The sequence below is a fragment of the Epinephelus lanceolatus genome, chromosome 9 (genome assembly GCF_041903045.1).
Source record: "Epinephelus lanceolatus isolate andai-2023 chromosome 9, ASM4190304v1, whole genome shotgun sequence".
NCBI classification, from domain to species: Eukaryota; Metazoa; Chordata; class Actinopteri; order Perciformes; family Serranidae; genus Epinephelus; species Epinephelus lanceolatus.
Genome location: NC_135742.1, coordinates 517,501 through 540,084, shown reverse-complemented (window position 1 = coordinate 540,084; position 22,584 = coordinate 517,501). Strand labels below are relative to the sequence as shown.

At 47.5% G+C, this 22,584-nt stretch overlaps 2 protein-coding genes across 7 annotated transcripts in view; both read right to left on the bottom strand.

Annotated features, from left to right (window-relative positions):
- LOC117252148 (rap guanine nucleotide exchange factor 1-like) overlaps nucleotides 1-20,606 on the bottom strand; it is a 28,990-nt gene extending 8,384 nt beyond the window's left edge. The window contains exons 1-15 of one of the 5 annotated variants that reach the window (XM_078171115.1): nucleotides 19,692-20,606; nucleotides 19,430-19,560; nucleotides 15,558-15,769; nucleotides 15,322-15,478; nucleotides 14,969-15,238; nucleotides 14,909-14,923; nucleotides 14,691-14,878; nucleotides 8,466-8,571; nucleotides 8,168-8,225; nucleotides 7,451-7,567; nucleotides 7,173-7,331; nucleotides 2,616-2,836; nucleotides 2,382-2,422; nucleotides 2,191-2,305; nucleotides 1,969-2,047 (exon numbers count right to left, since the gene is read on the bottom strand). In XM_078171115.1, the coding sequence (XP_078027241.1) occupies nucleotides 1,969-2,047; nucleotides 2,191-2,305; nucleotides 2,382-2,422; nucleotides 2,616-2,836; nucleotides 7,173-7,331; nucleotides 7,451-7,567; nucleotides 8,168-8,225; nucleotides 8,466-8,571; nucleotides 14,691-14,878; nucleotides 14,909-14,923; nucleotides 14,969-15,238; nucleotides 15,322-15,478; nucleotides 15,558-15,769; nucleotides 19,430-19,560; nucleotides 19,692-19,722 (1,900 nt within the window). In that variant the 5' untranslated portion in view covers nucleotides 19,723-20,606. Of the gene's footprint in view, nucleotides 1-1,968; nucleotides 2,048-2,190; nucleotides 2,306-2,381; nucleotides 2,423-2,615; nucleotides 2,837-7,172; nucleotides 7,332-7,450; nucleotides 7,568-8,167; nucleotides 8,226-8,465; nucleotides 8,572-14,690; nucleotides 15,239-15,321; nucleotides 15,479-15,557; nucleotides 15,770-19,429; nucleotides 19,561-19,691 lie in introns of all 5 variants that reach the window. The other 4 variants (XM_078171113.1, XM_078171114.1, XM_078171116.1 and 1 more) reach the window with 4 other exon arrangements.
- Nucleotides 20,607-20,919: 313 nt separating this feature from the next.
- LOC117252578 (dynamin-1-like) overlaps nucleotides 20,920-22,584 on the bottom strand; it is a 39,857-nt gene continuing 38,192 nt past the window's right edge. Inside the window, exon 24 of one of the 2 annotated variants that reach the window (XM_078171119.1) lies at nucleotides 20,920-22,584. This exon is cut by the window's right edge and continues 935 nt beyond it. The gene's annotated coding sequence lies outside the window, so the exon portion shown is untranslated. The other variant, XM_078171117.1, reaches the window with a different exon arrangement.

The window sequence follows — 22,584 nt, the reverse complement described above, 5'->3', positions numbered from 1 at the left end:
CCTCAAAGGTAGTATCTTGCGCCCCAAAGGTAGTATCATGCGCCCCAAAGGTAGTATCTTGCGCCTCAAAGGTAGTATCTTGCGCCCCAAAGGTAGTATCATGCGCCCCAAAGGTAGTATCTTGCGCCCCAAAGGTAGTATCTTGCACCCCAAAGGTAGTATCATGCGCCCCAAAGGTAGTATCTTGCGCCCAAAGGTAGTATCTTGCGCCCCAAAGGTAGTATCATGCGCCCCAAAGGTAGTATCTTGCGCCCAAAGGTAGTATCTTGTGCCCCAAAGGTAATATCTTGTGCCCCAAAGGTAGTATCTTGCGCCTCAAAGGTAGTATCTTGCGCCCCAAAGGTAGTATCATGCGCCCCAAAAGTAGTATCTTGCGCCTCAAAGGTAGTATCTTGCACCCCAAAGGTAGTATCATGCGCCCCAAAGGTAGTATCTTGCGCCCCAAAGGTAGTATCTTGCACCCCAAAGGTAGTATCATGCGCCCCAAAGGTAGTATCTTGCGCCCAAAGGTAGTATCTTGCACCCCAAAGGTAGTATCTTGTGCTCCAAAGGTTGTATCTTGTGCCCCAAAGGTAATATCTTGCACCCCAAAAGTAGTATCTTGCACCCCAAAGGTAGTATTTTGTGCTCCAAAGGTTGTATCTTGTGCCCCAAAGGTAGTATCTTGTGCTCCAAAGGTTGTATCTTGTGCCCCAAAGGTAGTATCTTGCACCCCAAAAGTAGTATCTTGCACCCCAAAGGTAGTATCTTGTGCTCCAAAGATTGTATCTTGTGCCCCAAAGGTAGTATCTTGCACCCCAAAGATAGTATCTTGCACCCCAAAGGTAGTATCATGTGCCCCAAAGGTAATATCTTGCACCCCAAAGGTAGTATCTTGCACCCCAAAGGTAGTATCATGCGCCCCAAAGGTAGTATCTTGCACCCCAAAGGTAGTATCTTGTGCTCCAAAGGTAGTATCTTGCGCTCCAAAGATAGTATCTTGCACCCCAAAGGTAGTATCATGTGCCCCAAAGGTAATATCTTGCACCCCAAAGGTAGTATCTTGCACCCCAAAGGTAGTATCATGCGCCCCAAAGGTAGTATCTTGCACCCCAAAGGTAGTATCTTGTGCTCCAAAGGTAGTATCTTGCGCCCCAAAGGTAGTATCTTGCACCCCAAAGGTAGTATCTTGTGCCCCAAAGGTAGTATCTTGTGCCCCAAAGGTAGTATCTTGTGCTCCAAAGGTAGTATCCTGCACCCCAAAGGTAATATTTTGTGCTCCAAAGGTAGTATCATGCGCCCCAAAGGTAATATTTTGTGCTCCAAAGGTAGTATCATGCGCCCCAAAGGTAGTATCCTGCACCCCAAAGGTAATATTTTGTGCTCCAAAGGTAGTATCTTGTGCCCCAAAGGTAGTATCTTGCACCCCAAAGGTAGTATCTTGTGCCCCAAAGGTAGTATCTTGTGCTCCAAAGGTAGTATCTCACACTTTAAAGGTAGTATCTTGTGCTGGCATGTAGAATTTTATGCCCACAGTGTAATATCTTGCCCCAAAGGTAGTATCTTGCGCCCCAAAGGTAGTATCTTGCACCCCAAAGGTAGTATCTTGCGCCCCAAAGGTAGTATCTTGCACCCCAAAGGTAGTATCTTGTGCTCCAAAGGTAGTATCTCACACTTTAAAGGTAGTATCTTGTGCTCCAAAGGTAGTATCTCACACTTTAAAGGTCTTGTGCTGGCATGTAGAATTTTATGCCCACAGTGTAATATCTTGGGTAGTATCTCACACTTTAAAGGTAGTATCTTGTGGCTTCAAGGTTTCTCTTGTGCCCACAAGATAGTATGTAGCAGCCACAAGTTAATATTTTACCCATACAGGTTTATATGTTGTGAGTCCATGATATCAGCTATCAGTCTTTGAATCTTGTTTCCGATGGGAATCTGTGTGTCAAAGGAAATGTTTTAGAAGTAAGCATTGAGACAAGAAGTTACCAGTGCTGTTGTCGGTCTCTGTGGCGTAGACTAAAAGGATCTCAGGAGAGGCTGCCTTCACGTCTGGCCCATCCTCCTCCTGAAACAGACAAAGGACAGTCAGGAGATAGACAAAGCACAGTTAGGAGACAGACAAAGGACAGTCAGGGGACAGACAAAGGACAGTCAGGGGACAGGTGGCTAAATGAACTGTAGCAGAGAGGTCAGAGGTCAGGACTGTACCTGAGTTTTCAATGTGATTCTGCGGAGGACCTTCTGCTGGTCGATCAGTAACACCTCCTCCTGCTCCTCCAGCTCCTTACTGCTCCTCCTGCCATGCTCTGCCTCCTGCTGGACACTGTAGAACAGAACACCGTCACTGACTTTGTTTGTACAGGTGAGTGTTGACATGTCTGTCTTTGTGTGTTTGTCACCTGTCTCTGGTCTGGTTCTCTTCGTACTGTCCAGCTGAGTCCTGATGACGACAAAAGAGCTCAATATCAGCGCAGCGATTTTATAATTAATAATAGAAATTCAGTTTAAGCTTTATTTTAGAAATTATCCATACGATCCAGATTCTGAATATTATTCTACATGTATTTTATTCTTTGTGCCTGTGGGAGAGACATCAAAGACAAACTGACGTCTCTGCATCTCTCAGGTCTCACCTGTTGTCTCTTCTTCGGTGGTAGAACTGGAGCAGGAAGCAGCTCAGGTGAGGGGGTGGAGTCTAACGTCTGTGTGTCTAGGTGTGTGTGTGAGAGCTGGTAGGTGGTCTCCACCTCTCGCTGCCTACTGTTGTATCGCTCACTGAGGGTCAAAGGTCGTGGATAGAACATGGCGGCTGCCTGAGCACTGTAGGAAGAACAGACCTGCAGGTACTGATGGACTGAGGACAGACAGGTGGACAGACAGACAGGTGGACAAACAGACAGGTGGAGAGAGGGACAGAAACATTTAGAAGTAGCAGAAACAGTATGAGCTGAGGTTTGTTCTAGATAGGGTTAGCCTAATTTAGCACGAAGACTAGAAGCGGAGGGAAACTGTTAGCCTAGCTCAGCACAAAGACTGAGAGCAGAGGGAAACTGTTAGCCTAGCTCAGCACAAAGACTGAGAGCAGAGGGAAACTGTTAGCCTAGCTTAGCACAGACTGTGAGCAGAGGGAAACTGTTAGCCTAGCTTAGTGCAAAGACTGGGAGCAGAGGGAAACTGTTAGCCTAGCTTAGCACAGACTGTGAGCAGAGGGAAACTGTTAGCCTAGTTTAGCACAAACTGTTAGCCTAGCTCAGCACAAAGACTGAGAGCAGAGGGAAACTGTTAGCCTACCTTAGCGCAAAGACTGGGAGCAGAGGGAAACTGTTAGCCTAGCTTAGCGCAGACTGTGAGCAGAGGGAAACTGTTAGCCTAGCTTAGCACAAACTGTTAGCCTAGCTCAGCACAAAGACTGAGAGCAGAGGAAAACTGTTAGCCTAGCTCAGCACAAAGACTGAGAGCAGAGAGAAACTGTTAGCCTAGCTCAGCACAAAGACTGTGAGCAGGGGGAAACTGTTAGCCTAGCTTAGTGCAAAGACTGAGAGCAGAGGGAAACTGTTAGCCTAGCTTAGTACAAAGACTGGGAGCAGAGGGAAACTGTTAGCCTAGCTTAACACGAAGACTGGGAGCAGGGGGAAACTGTTAGCCTAGCTCAGCACAAAGACTGGGAGCAGAGGGAAACTGTTAGCCTGGCTTAGCACAAAGACTGGGGTAGAGGGAAGCTGTTAGCCTAGTTTAGCACAAAGACTGGGAGCAGAGGGAAACTGTTAGCCTAGCTCAGCACAAAGACTGGGAGCAGGGGGAAACTGTTAGCCTGGCTTAGAACAAAGACTGGGGTAGAGGGAAGCTGTTAGCCTAGCTTAGCACAAAGACTGGGAGCAGAGGGAAACTGTTAGCCTAGCTCAGCACAAAGACTGGGAGCAGGGGGAAACTGTTAGCCTAGCTCAGCACAAAGACTGGGAGCAGGGGAAACTGTTAACCTAGCTCAGCACAAAGACTGGGAGCAGAGGGAAACTTTTAGCCTGGCTTAGCACGAAGACTGGGAGCAGGGGGAAACTGTTAGCCTAGCTCAGCACAAAGACTGGGAGCAGGGGGAAACTGTTAGCCTAGCTCAGCACGAAGACTGGGAGCAGAGGGAAATTGTTAGCCTGGCTTAGAACAAAGACTGGGGTAGAGGGAAGCTGTTAGCCTAGCTTAGCACAAAGACTGGGGGCAGAGGGAAACTGTTAGCCTAGCTCAGCACAAAGACTGGGAGCAGGGGGAAACTGTTAGCCTAGCTCAGCACAAAGACTGGGAGCAGGGGAAACTGTTAACCTAGCTCAGCACAAAGACTGGGAGCAGAGGGAAACTTTTAGCCTGGCTTAGCACGAAGACTGGGAGCAGGGGGAAACTGTTAGCCTAGCTCAGCACAAAGACTGGGAGCAGAGGGAAACTGTTAGCCTAGCTCAGCACGAAGACTGTGAGCAGGGGGAAACTGCTAGCCTAGCTCAGCACAAAGACTGGGAGCAGGGGGAAACTGTTAGCCTGGCTTAGCACGAAGACTGGGAGCAGAGGGAAGCTGTTAGCCTAGCTTAGCACAAAGACTGGGAGCAGAGGGAAACTGTTAGCCTAGCTCAGCACAAAGACTGGCAGCAGGGGGAAACTGTTAGCCTGGCTTAGCACGAAGACTGGGAGCAGAGGGAAGCTGTTAGCCTAGCTTAGCACAAAGACTGGGAGCAGAGGGAAACTGTTAGCCTAGCTCAGCACAAAGACTGGGAGCAGGGGGAAACTGTTAGCCTAGCTCATCACAAAGACTGGGAGCAGAGGGAAACTGTTAGCCTGGCTCAGCACAAAGACTGGGAGCAGGGGGAAACTGTTAGCCTAGCGCAGCACAAAGACTGGGAGCAGAGGGAAACTGTTAGCCTAGCTCAGCACAAAGACTGGGAGCAGAGGGAAACTGTTAGCCTGGCTTAACACGAAGACTGGGAGCAGGGGGAAACTGTTAGCCTAGCTCAGCACAAAGACTGGGAGCAAAGGGAAACTGTTAGCCTAGCTCAGCACAAAGACTCGGAGCAGAGGGAAACTGTTAGCCTGGCTTAGCACAAAGACTGGGGTAGAGGGAAGCTGTTAGCCTAGTTTAGCACAAAGACTGGGAGCAGAGGGAAACTGTTAGCCTAGCTCAGCACAAAGACTGGGAGCAGGGGGAAACTGTTAGCCTGGCTTAGAACAAAGACTGGGGTAGAGGGAAGCTGTTAGCCTAGCTTAGCACAAAGACTGGGAGCAGAGGGAAACTGTTAGCCTAGCTCAGCACAAAGACTGGGAGCAGGGGGAAACTGTTAGCCTAGCTCAGCACAAAGACTGGGAGCAGGGGAAACTGTTAACCTAGCTCAGCACAAAGACTGGGAGCAGAGGGAAACTTTTAGCCTGGCTTAGCACGAAGACTGGGAGCAGGGGGAAACTGTTAGCCTAGCTCAGCACAAAGACTGGGAGCAGGGGGAAACTGTTAGCCTAGCTCAGCACGAAGACTGTGAGCAGAGGGAAATTGTTAGCCTGGCTTAGAACAAAGACTGGGGTAGAGGGAAGCTGTTAGCCTAGCTTAGCACAAAGACTGGGGGCAGAGGGAAACTGTTAGCCTAGCTCAGCACAAAGACTGGGAGCAGGGGGAAACTGTTAGCCTAGCTCAGCACAAAGACTGGGAGCAGGGGAAACTGTTAACCTAGCTCAGCACAAAGACTGGGAGCAGAGGGAAACTTTTAGCCTGGCTTAGCACGAAGACTGGGAGCAGGGGGAAACTGTTAGCCTAGCTCAGCACAAAGACTGGGAGCAGAGGGAAACTGTTAGCCTAGCTCAGCACAAAGACTGTGAGCAGGGGGAAACTGCTAGCCTAGCTCAGCACAAAGACTGGGAGCAGGGGGAAACTGTTAGCCTGGCTTAGCACGAAGACTGGGAGCAGAGGGAAGCTGTTAGCCTAGCTTAGCACAAAGACTGGGAGCAGAGGGAAACTGTTAGCCTAGCTCAGCACAAAGACTGGCAGCAGGGGGAAACTGTTAGCCTGGCTTAGCACAAAGACTGGGAGCAGAGGGAAGCTGTTAGCCTAGCTTAGCACAAAGACTGGGAGCAGAGGGAAACTGTTAGCCTAGCTCAGCACAAAGACTGGGAGCAGGGGGAAACTGTTAGCCTAGCTCATCACAAAGACTGGGGTAGAGGGAAGCTGTTAGCCTAGCTTAGCACAAAGACTGGGAGCAGGGGGAAACTGTTAGCCTAGCTCATCACAAAGACTGGGAGCAGAGGTAAACTGTTAGCCTGGCTCAGCACAAAGACTGGGAGCAGAGGGAAACTGTTAGCCTAGCTCAGCACAAAGACTGGGAGCAGAGGGAAACTGTTAGCCTGGCGCAGCACAAAGACTGGGAGCAGAGGGAAACTGTTAGCCTAGCTCAGCACAAAGACTGGGAGCAGAAGGAAACTGTTAGCCTGGCTTAACACGAAGACTGGGAGCAGGGGGAAACTGTTAGCCTAGCTCAGCACAAAGACTGGGAGCAAAGGGAAACTGTTAGCCTAGCTTAGCACGAAGACTAGGAGCAGGGGGAAACTGTTAGCCTAGCTCAGCACAAAGATTGGGAGCAGAGGGAAACTGTTAGCCTAGCTCAGCACAAAGACTGGGAGCAGGGGGAAACTGTTAGCCTAGCTCAGCACAAAGACTGGGAGCAGAGGGAAACTGTTAGCCTAGCTCAGCACAAAGACTGGGAGCAGGGGGAAACTGTTAGCCTAGCTCAGCACAAAGACTGGGAGCAGGGGGAAACTGTTAGCCTAGCTCAGCACAAAGACTGGGAGCAGGGGGAAACTGTTAGCCTAGCTCAGCACAAAGACTGGGAGCAGAGGGAAACTGTTAGCCTAGCTTAGCACAAAGACTGGGAGCAGAGGGAAACTGTTAGCCTAGCTCAGCACAAAGACTGGGAGCAGAGGTAAACTGTTAGCCTAGCTCAGCACAAAGACTGGGAGCAGGGGGAAACTGTTAGCCTAGCTCAGCACAAAGACTGGGAGCAGAGGTAAACTGTTAGCCTAGCTCAGCACAAAGACTGGGAGCAGGGGGAAACTGTTAGCCTAGCTCAGCACAAAGACTGGGAGCAGAGGGAAACTGTTAGCCTTGCTTGATTATTGATGATAATTGATGAGTCATTGATCAGCCTGTATCACCATGCTCTGTTTTCACTCACTGTGTCGTTTCTTCTCAGGGAGGGGAGGTGGGGTCTTGCTGGGGGACAAAGGGGAAGACAGTGACTCGTCAGGACCAATGACATCATCACAGTGGGCGGGGCTCTCTTTATGGGCAGCAGGATCGAACCCAAATGAAGTCTGGGCCTGAGAGTTGGTTCCTGTGGATCAGAACAGAAGAGAGGAGTCAGACAGACAGACAGACAGACAGACAAACAGACAAACAGACGGACAGACGGACGGACGGACGGACAGACAGGCAGCTCAAGTGTGTTCTCACCTGCAGCACGAGTCTTCTCCGGCAGGGCAGGGGGGGGGGGGGAGGGCTGAAGAAGAGGAGGAAGAGTCTCAGAGGAGGACAGGTCAGTGTGGAGGAAGTCGTAGTCCGGATCGTCCTCTGAGAGACAGACAGATGGACAGACAGTTACATAACTCTTTATAATAAAACATGACATTAAAGCGTAAATACGAGACGCATTCATGCGTGTTATTCCTCTGAGACAGACATGACCATCTGTCCCCCAAATCTAAAACCTGAGAGCTGAAACTCTGCTGTGTGATGTCACAGGGTGTGATGTCACAAGGTGGAGCATCTCCACAGACACTGACTGGAGACAGGTGTTGGACATCAGTGGTCCCCACCTGATCCACATCTGTCTTCAGTTTAATATATTCAGTGTCACTTCCTCTACAGCAGGAAACAGCCCTTCAGAATAAAAGCTCTGTGCTGGAAATTCAATGTACTTCAAAATAAAGTGTGTCATCATCATCACCATCATGGGAGTTTCTTCAGTCCTGAATGTGTGTGTGTGTGTGTGTGTGTGTGTGTGTGTATGTGTGTGTCCAGCAGGAGGCAGCAGTGAGCCTTGCTGCAAACAGGAAGAGACAGCCAACATTACTTCCTGTTTCTGTCAACTGACAGGAAGTGATGTCCCTCACACTCTGCTGCTGACTGGAAATGTGTGTGTGTGTGTGTGTGTGTGTGTGTGTGTGTTACCACAGTGTGTGTCCTCAGCAGCCGACGAAGACGAAAAACGCTTCAAACACTCGTCCTCCTGTAACACACACACACACACACAGTACAGGCGTGTAGTATCTGTACTTTACCTTTTTTTCATTTGATCTATGTCAGTGATGCTCTCAGGCTCCGCCCACAACGCATGACATCAAACTACAGGTAGAAAAAACATCTACACAATATAACCACCTGTCACTGTGTAGTAAATGTGCTGACTGATGAGTCCCTGTTACCGTGACAATCTGTGTGTCATTATGGGATATGAACTGTGCTTTACCTGTGTGTCCACTTCAGGCTCTCGTCTCATCGGTGCTACGACGGCGACCCTGCAGTGGGCGGGGCCTGATGACGACTGACGTTTTTTGGGTGGCAGGGCTGGTGGACTGAGGAGGGGACAGACAGACAGACAGACAGACAGATGAGAGTCAAAGGTCATTCTAATGATCCGTAATAACGACCCATATCTGTGTGTCCATGGCTTTGTCCGAAATCATTCACTAGTCCCTACTCACTATATCGGGAATTGCCTATATAGTGAGCTCATTAAAACACTTTCGGACACTACTCCGTCGCATAGTTAAGTACGTCATTACTGTCATTACTGTCGCACAATTAAAACGAGCCAGAGCGATGTTGTCTGGTGGGTTTTCGAAATAAATAATAAATTAATTTGTGTGATAAATACATAATACTGAGCGTATTTTCCCACATGAATAAATACACTTTCAGTTCTTTTAAATCAAGACTGAACACCTTTTCTCCTTGCCGTTGCCTTTTATTAAATCATATTAGAGGCTTTTGATTAATTCCTTGCACTGCACTGTAAGCTTTATTCTATTTAACTTTTTAATTGTACTTGTATCTCAGTTTAGAATAACGTTTTTTCTTTGTAAATCCACCTCCAACTGCCGTTTTATCACCTTCATAAATGTCTCATAAAAAACGGTCCTTTTACAAACAAGAAAATGTTGCAGAAATGCCAGCAAATGGCACTGTAGTTTTTTTCCTTCTTGCAATTATCAAAATAATTTTGATAAGAAGAAAACACATTACCAGAGAGAGAAGGCTGAGACGTGCTGCTCTTGCTAGACTAGCAAGACGTCGTAGAATTGTAAGTGAAAGATTATGCTAGGCCTGTACATTTATATTTAAGATAGATACACAAACCATCATTTCTGAATTGTCAATGTAAACTTTCAGTGTCAGACCAGTGGTCAAATGACGCCCCCTCCTGGGGAAAGTTAAACTTGACAATTTTGTTTTTCACATCCCATACAGCAGTAGTGTCTGCCGTCTGCTACTGGTGCCACTGCAATGCATCATGGTACATATTGTGTGGTTAGTGACCATCGGTTGTACTTTTCGTGCTGCACTGTGGGATACTATGAGTCCACTATATAGGGTATATTAATCTACACTAAACATTCAGACAGCGCTACAAAATGGCGAACACACTATTTAGTGAGCAGGGAGTGATTTTGGACACAGCTATTGTTTAGCGGCGCCCTCTGGTGTTTTTGGTTATAATCACAGGAACAAAGGAGGAAGTCATGTGATGTGGTGTAAACAGTGAGTCTGTGCAGGGTGGGGTCAGGGTGGGGTCAGGGCGGGTCAGGGTGGGTGTGGGTGTGGGGTCAGGGTGGGGTCAGGGCGGGTCAGGGTGGGGTCAGGGTGGGTGTGGGTGTGGGGTGGGAGAATGGACTCTTACCCAGGAGACAACTGTTTGTGTCCCGCATTAAATCAAAAGTCAGCATCGAGCCATTTAAACAATGTGATCATGTAGTCACGTTACCGTGGTTACAAAGGTGTTTGTTTAATCCAAACTATGATCTTTGTTTTAAACCTACTCACGCTGTTTTGGTACGACTGTGACTGTTAAATCAGGTTCAGACTGAACGACAACGAGTGTCATACACAATAATCCATGGTTTCATCTGGTGTAGTGTGTCATCGTAGACGACAACTGACGCCACGTCTGGGACGCCTCACGACATCCCGACAGGAAGTCTAGCATGTTTGATTTCCTTTGATTTCCATGACTTCTCCCGTCACAGCCGTCACTTTGACCAATAGGAACACAGAGCAATCTGTTGCCGTGGAAACTGTAGGACAACAACAGCCCAGCCTTTCAGATATTTCCTGTTGGGACGTTAGCACACAGAGTAAAGAGGAAACAGCAGAGGCACTTTATCAACCCGCTGAGTACTGCCATTAGCATCAAGCTAGCAAAGAATGTTCTTTCTTCATAATGGAGGATATAAAGGAATCAAACTCACGGATAGTGTCTGGGCCTTTACTCAGCACAGCTGCAGAGGCTACCAGCTGCATCTCAAACACACTACACCATTTATCACTCTCACACTCAACACTTCCTGACCATCAGCTGATGTGACACACAGACTGTAGGAACAGACGAACACGTGGTGCAGTCTGATCTGTTAATGGTCATATCTGAGCTGTGATGTCATCCAGCTGCAGGCCGCTGGTTTAGGAGACGCTGCTCTGTCGTACTTATTTATTACACAGTATTTGTACACGGTGGCGTTCGCACTTTTACTGAAGTCAAACTGGACATAAAGACGTGAACAACAGTTTGTGATGACACAACGTGATGCTAACAGTGTTCACTTCCTGTGAGGTGTGAACACAGAGACGGAGAGCAGCTCATAGCCACCATCTTTGTCTGTCTTCTTCTTCATCACAGCTTTTAACAGCAGGATGTTTCATAAACAAACAGCAGGAAGTGATGTCACAGTTTAAATGTTGTCAAACTGCTGGTTTCCAAGAAAAGGAACAGAGACGCTGAACTGTTTCTCTCACTTCTTCTTCTTCTTCTTCTTCTTCTTCTTCTTCTTCTTCTTCTTCCTGCTGTCGCTCAGTGGGCGCAGAGACACAGGAAGTGCAGAGACAGGAGGGGGGAGGACGGTGTCTCATTTCTGTACTCTTTCTACTTCCTGTTTCATTCACAGCTCTATTTCTGCTCCTCACACTCAGACTGTGGCTCCTCGCAGCTGCAAACATGTCGACCGCTCAGGCTCCGTCTGATCAGCTGACGCTCTGAGAACAAGACCACAGTCATGTGTGTGTCCCACAGTCCTGTCCGACAGTCATGTGTGTGTCCCACAGTCTTGTCCCACAGTCATGTGTGTGTCCCACAGTCTTGTCCCACAGTCATGTGTGTGTCCCACAGTCCTGTCCCACAGTCATGTGTGTGTCCCACAGTCCTGTCCCACAGTCATGTGTGTGTCCCACAGTCATGTGTGTGTCCCACAGTCTTGTGTGTGTCCCACAGTCCTGTCTCACAGTCATGTGTGTGTCCCACAGTCCTGTCCCACAGTCATGTGTGTGTCTCACAGTCCTGTCCCACAGTCCTGTGTGTGTCCCACAGTCCTGTGTGTGTCCCACAGTCCTGTGTGTGTCCCACAGTCCTGTCTCACAGTCCTGTGTGTGTCTCACAGTCCTGTCTCACAGTCCTGTCTCACAGTCCTGTCTCACAGTCCTGTCCACAGTTCACTGACACATGTTCAGCTGCTGATGAATGACTCAGCGTAAAGAGACAAAGATGCGTCTGAGCAGCAGTTTGGAACAAGAAGAGAAGAAACCATTCGTCAGACCGACGCTGCAGATTTAAACTCAAACTGGTTCCACTAACATAAAAACCTAAAGTCCAGTTCAGACCAAAGATCCACGACCAGATGAGTCGACACACACTCCAACTGTCAACACTGCTCTGTAAAAAGCTGTCAGTTCACACCAACGTTGGCGCCACACGTCTCTGCTCAGCACGTCACATCTCCACATCATCATGATGATCATCATCATCACCACATCATCATCATCATCATCATCATCACCACATCATCATCATCATCATCATCATCATCATCACCACATCATCATCATCATCATCATCATCATTACCACCATCATCATCATCATCATCATCATCATCACCATCATCATCATCACCATCATCATCATCACCATCATCATCACCATCATCACCATCATCATCATCATCATCACCACATCATCATCACCATCATCATCATCATCATCATCACCATCATCATCATCACCATCATCATCACCATCATCACCATCATCATCATCATCATCACCACATCATCATCACCATCATCATCATCATCATCACCATCATCATCATCATCACCACCATCATCATCATCACCACCATCATCATCATCACCACCATCATCACCACATCACCACCATCATCATCATCATCATCATCATCATCATCATCACCACCACATCATCATCATCACCATCATCACCACATCATCATCATCATCATCATCACCATCATCATCACCACATCATCACCACATCACCACCATCATCATCATCATCATCATCATCATCACCACCATCATCATCACCACCACCATCATCATCACCACCACCATCATCATCACCATCATCATCATCATCATCATCATCATCATCACCATCATCATCACCATCATCATCACCATCATCATCATCATCACCATCATCATCACCACATCATCATCATCATCATCATCACCATCATCATCATCACCATCATCATCATCACCATCATCATCATCATCACCATCACCATCATCATCACCATCATCATCATCACCATCATCATCATCACCATCACCATCATCATCATCACCATCATCATCACCATCATCATCATCATCATCATCACCATCACCATCATCATCATCACCATCATCAACACCATCATCATCATCAGGCTCAAACACAACCTGTGGAGTTTTTAACAGTTTTCAGTGTTTGATCCAAAATGAAAATCTGATGCTGTGATGTCATCGACATTCATTTATGATAAAAAATAAACACATCACATTCAAACCTGAAATGACTTCCAGCAGGCTCAAAGAATGACTCAGCAGATTTTAGTAGAAACTTTGACTTACTTCAAGAAAAGAAGTAAACAGCAGAGTGTGGGATGCGTGTCGGATCATGATGTGATATTACTGTGATTTTAAACATGTGCTGAGTATTGAGATCAAATATATTGTGACCTGTTCATCGTCTGTTTCATCTGATCACATGATGTTTTCAGCCTGCAGCAGTAACATGAAGCTGTTGGACTGAAAAATCACCTGATTATATTCTTCTAGTCACTGCCTGAAGTTGAATCTGTCTTTGTAATATAAATAGTTTATATAACAAAACAATGTGTGATGACATCATACTGCCACATCAAAATACTGAGCTGTACTGATTTGTTCCCTAACAAACTGTAAATCTGATTTCTTCTCACGACACCACAGACTGTGAGTTTAATACTGACTGAATACAACATGACTGTGACACACATGCATGTTAGCATGACCAAGCATGTTAGCTGCAGTAGCAGTAGCTCACAGGTTGTTTGTTCAGTGCTACTGAGGATTCTGTTGGGCCGCTCTATACAGATCTTACCGTGAGTAAGACGGTAGAAAAGACAGGAAGCTGCGCAAAATCAGCAGCAACACGTCATGACACGCCTCTTTGAGGCAGTTCTTGTACCACCTCGTACGAACTCAGAGGACCATTTGAGTCTTCATGTGAATGACTGCTTTCTTGGAGGCATCCATCTTTGTTTATGTTAAGGTCGTAAATGGTACATACACAAACGGGGACGCATATCGCCAATTTAAACAGGAAGTTACAACATTTTACGAAATCATCTTGAGTCTCACCGCTTGTAGCAAACGTAAATGGATCACACAGTAACTGCACTTTGTAAAACTAGCTTAGCTCTGAAGAAGCACACTGATGTCAGAGGGCTGTGATTGGTTGATTGCGGTGTTGGTCCAGGAGCAAGTCCTACTGGGCAAAATCACGCCATGTGCTGTTTTCTGCGTGTTAGCGGAGCCATTACAGTTATTTGTATTGTTTCTGTGTTGTTTTTATCTTTTATGGACAAATGTGAAAAATAAAGCTGCAGCAGCTTCTTCTGGAACAGACCGAGTTAAATCATCAGATGATGTCATCTCGTATCGATCACAGGACCCTGAAACACATCGAATCAACATCGTGACAGACTTTGTGATATCAACAAACATCGTGTCGTTGTCCACAGAATCGGTATAATATTGTGTTGTGATGAAAGCAGTGTGTCAGCTGCTGTCAGCTCTAGAGTCGTCTCCTCTGGTCTGAATCAGGGACTCATGTTGTTCCAAAGTTGTATAACTGCCTAGATTTGGTTCGTGTTCTCTTCGTCTGTAACCGGACCAAGACCACCTCTTCAAGAAGGTCTCAGTCAAGTTGATGTGTTCACACCTGCACAAACCAACGTGACCAAACAGGACAGGTGTGAACGCACCTGATAACAACAGATCTGAGGACACGGTCACAGCTGAGACGTCTCCGTGAACAACAACCACCTGTCATGGCTCCAAACAACCACGAAGACGTCAGCTTTTATCTGTTTCCATGGTTACTGTTCAAAACAGCTGATCACAAACTGGTGTATGTCCGTGTTCAGACTCACCTGAGTCCCTGTGGAGGGGACACCTGGGGGACAGACACCAGGTCGAGGGACAACTGGGGGAGGGACACCTGGTCGAGGGACATCTGGGGGAGGGACGCCCGGTTTAGGGACACCTGTGGAGGGGACACCTCATCGAGGGACATCTGGGGGAGGGACGCCCGGTTTAGGGACACCTGTGGAGGGGACACCTCGTCGAGGGACAACTGGGGGAGGGACACCTGGTCGAGGGACATCTGGGGGAGGGACGCCCGGTTGAGGGACACCTGTGGAGGGGACACCTGGGGGAGGGACACCCGGTTGAGGGACACCTGTGGAGGGGACACCTGGGGGAGGAGCTCTGTGAAAGGCATTGGAGGCTTGGGAGGAGCATCAACAGTCCCCTCCTCCTCTTTGTCCTCTGCAGGAGCTCCTGGACTCTGGCAGGTGGACTTCCTGTCTGATGTCTGCTGGACACCTGACCTGCCTGTCTGTCCCACGTCAGGCTGTGATTGGAAAGGAGATGAGGGGGCGGAGCCGTCTTTTCTCTCTGCAGCCAATCGAACCAGCTCCTGAGAGACAGACAACAACACAGCTGCTGAGACAGACAGAGGACAGTTTGTCCCCACAGTGTCAGTCCATCATCCGTCCTCACCTTCACCCCGTCCAGCACCGCCCTGATCACAGTGGTAACGCTTGCTGTAGACTCTTTGTTGCCGCTGACGACGCCCTGCAGCATCACCTGATCAGCCCAGCGAATCAGCTCAGCCAGAGACGAGTAGAGACGAGTGAGACAGGAAGAGACAGTCTTACTGCAGAGAGGACAGACGGGGTCAGGAGACACGTCACCCCACTAAGGTTCAGGGTCAAAGGTCACCAGGTGTCACCTACCTGTTGTGCAGGTGTGGCTCCAGCTGGACCAGAGTCTGGACTGCCTCCAGGACGCCACCAGAGGCTCCGCCCAGCAGACCGCCCACCACACACTGGTCCTGGACCAGTTTGTCCACTTCCTGTCTGTCCACTCCCAGTCTGTCCACCAGAGCCTTGAAGTACTGCAGAGAGCTGATGACAGCCCGCTGCTGGTCCGCCAACACGCCACCGTCCTGACGTGCACACACACACACACACACACACACGCACACACATCTTTGACATGTCCCATCAGCTCACTGATGATGTCACAGTGATGTCATCACACTGCAATAGGTATATCGATTTAATCTAAGTAACACTCTTAAACCATGTGACCTGAAGGAATCGACCCGCCGCACTGTTCTGTGTCATTTAATTCAGAGTTACTGTAAACAACTGATGACATCATCACTGTCTGATTAAAAACGCCTCTGTTTAGAGGCTCAAAATAAACACACAGTCCAGGTGCATCATGGTCTACCTGTGTGTACCTTGGACTGCAGTGTGTAGTTGTGAGTGTGTGCAGTGTGTAGCAGTGTGTAGTTGTGAGTGTGTACAGTGTGTAGCAGTGTGTAGTTGTGAGTGTGTACAGTGTGTACAGTGTGTAGCAGTGTGTAGTTGTGAGTGTCTACAGTGTGTACAGTGTGTAGCAGTGTGTAGTTGTGAGTGTCTACAGTGTGTACAGTGTGTAGTTGTGAGTGTATACAGTGTGTAGCAGTGTGTAGTTGTGAGTGTGTACAGTGTGTACAGTGTGTAGCAGTGTGTAGTTGTGAGTGTCTACAGTGTGTACAGTGTGTAGCAGTGTGTAGTTGTGAGTGTCTACAGTGTGTACAGTGTGTAGTTGTGAGTGTGTGCAGTGTGTAGCAGTGTGTAGTTGTGTGTCTACAGTGTGTACAGTGTGTAGCAGTGTGTAGTTGTGAGTGTCTACAGTGTGTACAATGTGTAGTTGTGAGTGTGTGCAGTGTGTAGCAGTGTGTAGTTGTGTGTCTACAGTGTGTACAGTGTGTAGTTGTGAGTGTGTACAGTGTGTAGCAGTGTGTAGTTGTGAGTGTCTACAGTGTGTACAGTGTGTAGCAGTGAGTGTGTACAGTGTGTAGCAGTGTGTAGTTGTGAGTGTGTACAGTGTCTACAGTATGTACAGTGTGTAGCAGTGTGTAGTTGTGAGTGTGTACAGTGTCTACAGTGTGTACAGTGTGTAGCAGTGTGTAGTTGTGAGTGTGTACAGTGTCTACAGTGTGTAGCAGTGTGTAGTTGTGAGTGTGTACAGTGTGTACAGTGTGTACAGTGTGTAGCAGTGTGTAGTTGTGAGTGTGTACAGCGTGTACAGTGTGTAGCAGTGAGTGTGTACAGTGTGTAGCAGTGTGTAGCAGTGAGTGTGTGCAGTGTGTAGCAGTGTGTAGTTGTGAGTGTGTGCAGTGTGTAGCAGTGTGTAGTTGTGAGTGTGTACAGTGTGTAGCAGTGAGTGTGTACAGTGTGTAGCAGTGAGTGTGTGCAGTGTGTAGCAGTGTGTAGTTGTGAGTGTGTGCAGTGTGTAGCAGTGTGTAGTTGTGAGTGTGTACAGTGTGTAGCAGTGAGTGTGTGCAGTGTGTAGCAGTGTGTAGTTGTGAGTGTGTGCAGTGTGTAGCAGTGTGTAGTTGTGAGTGTGTACAGTGTGTAGCAGTGAGTGTGTACAGTGTGTAGCAGTGAGTGTGTGCAGTGTGTAGCAGTGTGTAGTTGTGAGTGTGTGCAGTGTGTAGTGTGTAGTTGTGAGTGTGTACAGTGTGTAGCAGTGAGTGTGTACAGTGTGTATAGTGTGTAGCAGTGAGTGTGCAATGTGTAGCAGTGTGTAGCAGTGTGTAGTTGTGAGTGTGTGCAGTGTGTAGTGTGTAGTTGTGAGTGTGTACAGTGTGTAGCAGTGAGTGTGTACAGTGTGTATAGTGTGTAGCAGTGAGTGTGTGCAGTGTGTAGCAGTGTGAAGTTGTGAGTGTGTACAGTGTGTTGCAGTGAGTGTGTACAGTGTGTGCAGTGTGTAGCAGTGAGTGTGTACAGTGTGTACAGTGTGTAGCAGTGAGTGTGTACACTGTGTAGCAGTGTGTAGTTGTGAGTGTGTGCAGTGTGTAGCAGTGTGTAGTTGTGAGTGTCTACAGTGTGTACAGTGTGTAGCAGTGTGTAGTTGTGAGTGTCTACAGTGTGTACAGTGTGTAGTTGTGAGTGTGTGCAGTGTGTAGCAGTGTGTAGTTGTGAGTGTGTACAGTGTGTACAGTGTGTAGCAGTGTGTAGTTGTGAGTGTCTACAGTGTGTAGCAGTGTGTAGTTGTGAGTGTCTACAGTGTGTACAGTGTGTAGCAGTGTGTAGTTGTGAGTGTCTACAGTGTGTACAGTGTGTAGCAGTGTGTAGTTGTGAGTGTCTACAGTGTGTACAGTGTGTAGTTGTGAGTGTGTGCAGTGTGTAGCAGTGTGTAGTTGTGTGTCTACAGTGTGTACAGTGTGTAGCAGTGTGTAGTTGTGAGTGTCTACAGTGTGTACAGTGTGTAGTTGTGAGTGTGTGCAGTGTGTAGCAGTGTGTAGTTGTGTGTCTACAGTGTGTACAGTGTGTAGTTGTGAGTGTGTACAGTGTGTAGCAGTGTGTAGTTGTGAGTGTCTACAGTGTCTACAGTATGTAGTGTGTAGCAGTGTGTAGCAGTGTGTAGTTGTGAGTGTGTACAGTGTCTACAGTGTGTACAGTGTGTAGCAGTGTGTAGCTGTGAGTGTGTACAGTGTGTACAGTGTGTAGCAGTGTGTAGTTGTGAGTGTGTACAGTGTGTAGCAGTGTGTAGTTGTGAGTGTGTACAGCGTGTACAGTGTGTGCAGTGTGTAGCAGTGAGTGTGTACAGTGTGTAGCAGTGTGTAGTTGTGAGTGTGTACAGTGTGTAGCAGTGTATAGTTGTGTGTGTGCAGCGTGTACAGTGTGTAGCAGTGAGTGTGTACAGTGTGTAGCAGTGTGTAGCAGTGAGTGTGTGCAGTGTGTAGCAGTGTGTAGTTGTGAGTGTGTGCAGTGTGTAGCAGTGTGTAGTTGTGAGTGTGTACAGTGTGTAGCAGTGTGTAGCAGTGTGTAGCAGTGTGTAGTTGTGAGTGTGTGCAGTGTGTAGCAGTGTGTAGTTGTGAGTGTGTACAGTGTGTAGCAGTGAGTGTGTACAGTGTGTAGCAGTGAGTGTGTGCAGTGTGTAGCAGTGTGTAGTTGTGAGTGTGTGCAGTGTGTAGTGTGTAGTTGTGAGTGTGTACAGTGTGTAGCAGTGAGTGTGTACAGTGTGTAGCAGTGAGTGTGTGCAGTGTGTAGCAGTGTGTAGCAGTGTGTAGCAGTGAGTGTGTGCAGTGTGTAGCAGTGTGTAGCAGTGTGTATAGTGTGTAGCAGTGTGTAGTTGTGTGTGCAGTGTGTAGTGTGTAGCAGTGAGTGTGTACAGTGTGTATAGTGTGTAGCAGTGAGTGTGTACAGTGTGTATAGTGTGTAGCAGTGAGTGTGTGCAGTGTGTAGCAGTGTGAAGTTGTGAGTGTGTACAGTGTGTTGCAGTGAGTGTGTACAGTGTGTGCAGTGTGTAGCAGTGAGTGTGTACAGTGTGTACAGTGTGTAGCAGTGAGTGTGTACAGTGTGTATAGTGTGTAGCAGTGAGTGTGTGCAGTGTGTAGCAGTGTGAAGTTGTGAGTGTGTACAGTGTGTTGCAGTGAGTGTGTACAGTGTGTGCAGTGTGTAGCAGTGAGTGTGTACAGTGTGTACAGTGTGTAGCAGTGAGTGTGTACACTGTGTAGCAGTGTGTAGTTGTGAGTGTGTGCAGTGTGTAGCAGTGTGTAGTTGTGAGTGTGTGCAGTGTGTAGCAGTGTGTAGTTGTGAGTGTGTACCTTGTGCTGCAGGTCGAGGTCAGGCGGTTTGACTCTCTGTGACGGGGTGTGTTTGATTCGCTCGGAGCGTCTGACCCTCTGTGGGTGGAGCTTATCCTTCAGCCTCATGGTCAGAGACACAAACTGGGAGGCTGGAGAGGAAGATCATCATCATCATCATCATCATCAATGAAAGCGTCTCAGTTAAAGTTCAGACTGACAAGAAGTGGATGTTGTTAGCCTGCAGTGGCTAACAGTTAGCATATGAGACAGAGCAGCTCACCTGTCTTACTGTCCCCTCTGGACGAGGACATGTCTGCAGGTGGACGGACAGATGGACAGACGGCAGTGTCAGATCAGCGCAGCGACGGTTCACTCCTCAGCTCTCATGTTGTTCACTCTGTCCGTCCGTCTCTGTCTTTCTGTCTCTGTCTGTGTGTCTCCTTCCTCCTTCTCTTCTTCCTCTTTTTGTGTCAGTTGAACTGAACTCAGTCAGGAGGAGGAGGAGGAGGCTCTCAGGTCAGAATGAACCTCCAGCTCCACCTGGAGGCAGGATGCAGATGGTGCAGCTCTGCACTGTAAAAACTCAGCAGCAGTTTGAGTCAAAGTCTTCATCAGCAGAGTTCATCACATCGGCTCAAAAGACTTTAAAAAATATTATTTAAATGTCCAAAAGAGCTGATCAAATGTCAAGAAGATAAAATTAAAGTGTCTAAAAAAATGTTGATAAAATGTCCAAAAATTTAAAGTTTAGTGGTCACTATATACTGCGGTGTGTGTGTGTGTGTGTGTGTGTTTGTCAGCTGCTAGGTGTCTCACCTGACAGCTGTAGCTCCGCCTCTATTTACGTGACCATGGTCAGAGCTGGAGGACACATCACAAGGCTTCACAAAGTTTTCCTCACATTTCTTTTAGCGCTTTAGATTTGCCTCCATGGCGAGCTGCTATCTGTCTGTTTGATTGGCTCATTTCATGCTGCATTTCTATTGGTTGGTCAGTAGACGAAGGTGGTGACAGCATCACACTGTCAGAATTTGATCCCAGGCTGTCTTTGATCACAAACTGGATTTTCTGTTAGTACCAGGTCGCATGATGATGACTGTAGCGTTCTAGTGCAGCTGCTGACTGCTACTAAGCACCGTCACAGTGCGCTAAGACAGGACCAAACCATTTCCTGCAGATACAGCGGGGTGGTCCGTCAATATGGATGTTCACTTTTTGGTCAATGGGGATATTAAACTGTTTCTGCCAAACACAAGTAAAAACAGAGAGATCATTAATTTTATTACTATATTTGAAAAAAAAAATCTTAATGATGATTGTTTAATATTTTATATTAATTTGTACTTATTGAATCGTCCTAACTTTTCTCCCCTATATGGCGCCACTGCTTAGGACCACCATTTTAGAGCCGCCACTATCTGTGGTGTGGGACAGCCCATAATGACACGGTGCACACACAGCAGCTTCATGGTGGTTAATCTGAAACAAAAGACTCGTCAGCCGTCGTCTTCATTCACACAAACTTTATTCATGTCAACACGTCTCTGTTGCCCCTGATCACATGACACTAAGATACACAACACAACTACACACTCACCCTCTCACACACACACACACACAGTCGCACACTACAGTCTGGGCCGCTGCATATTTCAGTTGAATAGATACAGATACATTAATATGGTACATTATTCTCTTCATATATGATGTAAACATTAAAGTTTTATTACCTCACACAGTGAAACTACCTACGATCACAGGTGTGTGTGTGGAGCTGCGTTCAACACGCCACCGCAGAGCAACACGTGCAACACGTCACTGGTTATTAAAGAAATCACACGACACACTTTGATAACTACAGAGTCCATGCTGACACTAAGGCGAACACACTCCACTGCTACAGAGACGCTGCGATATGTGTGGCTTTGAACGCAGCTCAGAACAGAATCACCACGACAGGAAATCACGTTACACAAACACAGGCAGGATAAATAGATCAGCAGGTGTCCTTCAGTCAGCTGCAGACGTGTGTCACACCGAGGACGGGCCGTCTGCGTCTCCTCCAGTCACTCCTCAACACTCCCATAACATTTTATACATCATCGTAAAATATTTAAACACGTCACAGAGGAACGTCACGACCATTTACACCCAAACACACCGTCTCTGATTATTAAAGGAACACCTTCAGTATAACGCCAGGTAAACAGGAAGTACAGCTCCAGCTGCTCCACCTCCCAGTGATGTCATCAGCTTAAATAAAAACAGATGGTTTGTTTTCAGAAAACTCTTCAGATTATTATCAGATAATAATCAGTCGGGACGTCTGAAGGTTCAGACACGTCTGCGTTGTTCCAGAGTTCTGCTGCTAACACTGTCAAATGGTTTTTAAACCAGTCAGAACCAACTGGGACCAGTTTAAGGAGCTGTGTGTGACATTCATTCAGGGACAGGATTGTCTGCACATGGCTCTCAACATGGAGGTGGCTGAGCTGGCGGCTAGCAGCTAACAGCAGCGGTGCTGACCAAGTTAATGGTGGTAACCAGGGGCAACCGGAGGACAGGCGCCACAGTTCAGCACTGACACCGTCCTGACATCAGCGGTGACTGACTGTGTTGAGGAGCAGTGACCGACATGTGACCAAACTGTAGTTCATTACTTCGTGGAGACTCGTGTCGTTAACTCTGAAACAAAAACTACCAACAGTTTGGGTTGTAAAAAGAAAGCCACATTTTATATTTTAATTTTCCCTCTGTGTCTCTGCTGTAACTGAACTCTGACCACAGTTAATGTGAAATATTGATTATTGCTGTTCACGAACAAACGTTAAAAGAAGTGACCTGTTGACCTGACAGTCCACCTGGACGTGAATTTGTGAATCCTAGGACAGCGAAGGAATGTCCCGCCTCCTCGGCCTTCATCTGTCTCTGACTGGCTCACTCTGACATTCTAACCCTGACCCTGACCGATCCAACCGGTTGAGGCGACGAGCACCAGCCAATCGTAGGGAGTGTAGGGCAGATCGTTCCTTCACTAGGGTTTGTAAACTCACCACCCGGACTGATGGACACAGAATACAAACCAACGCATCAATATTCAGTCTCTTTACAATATCGCTAAGTGTTAGCATCACACGGCTCACGTTACCCAATGGTTATCAACAGGTTTAACG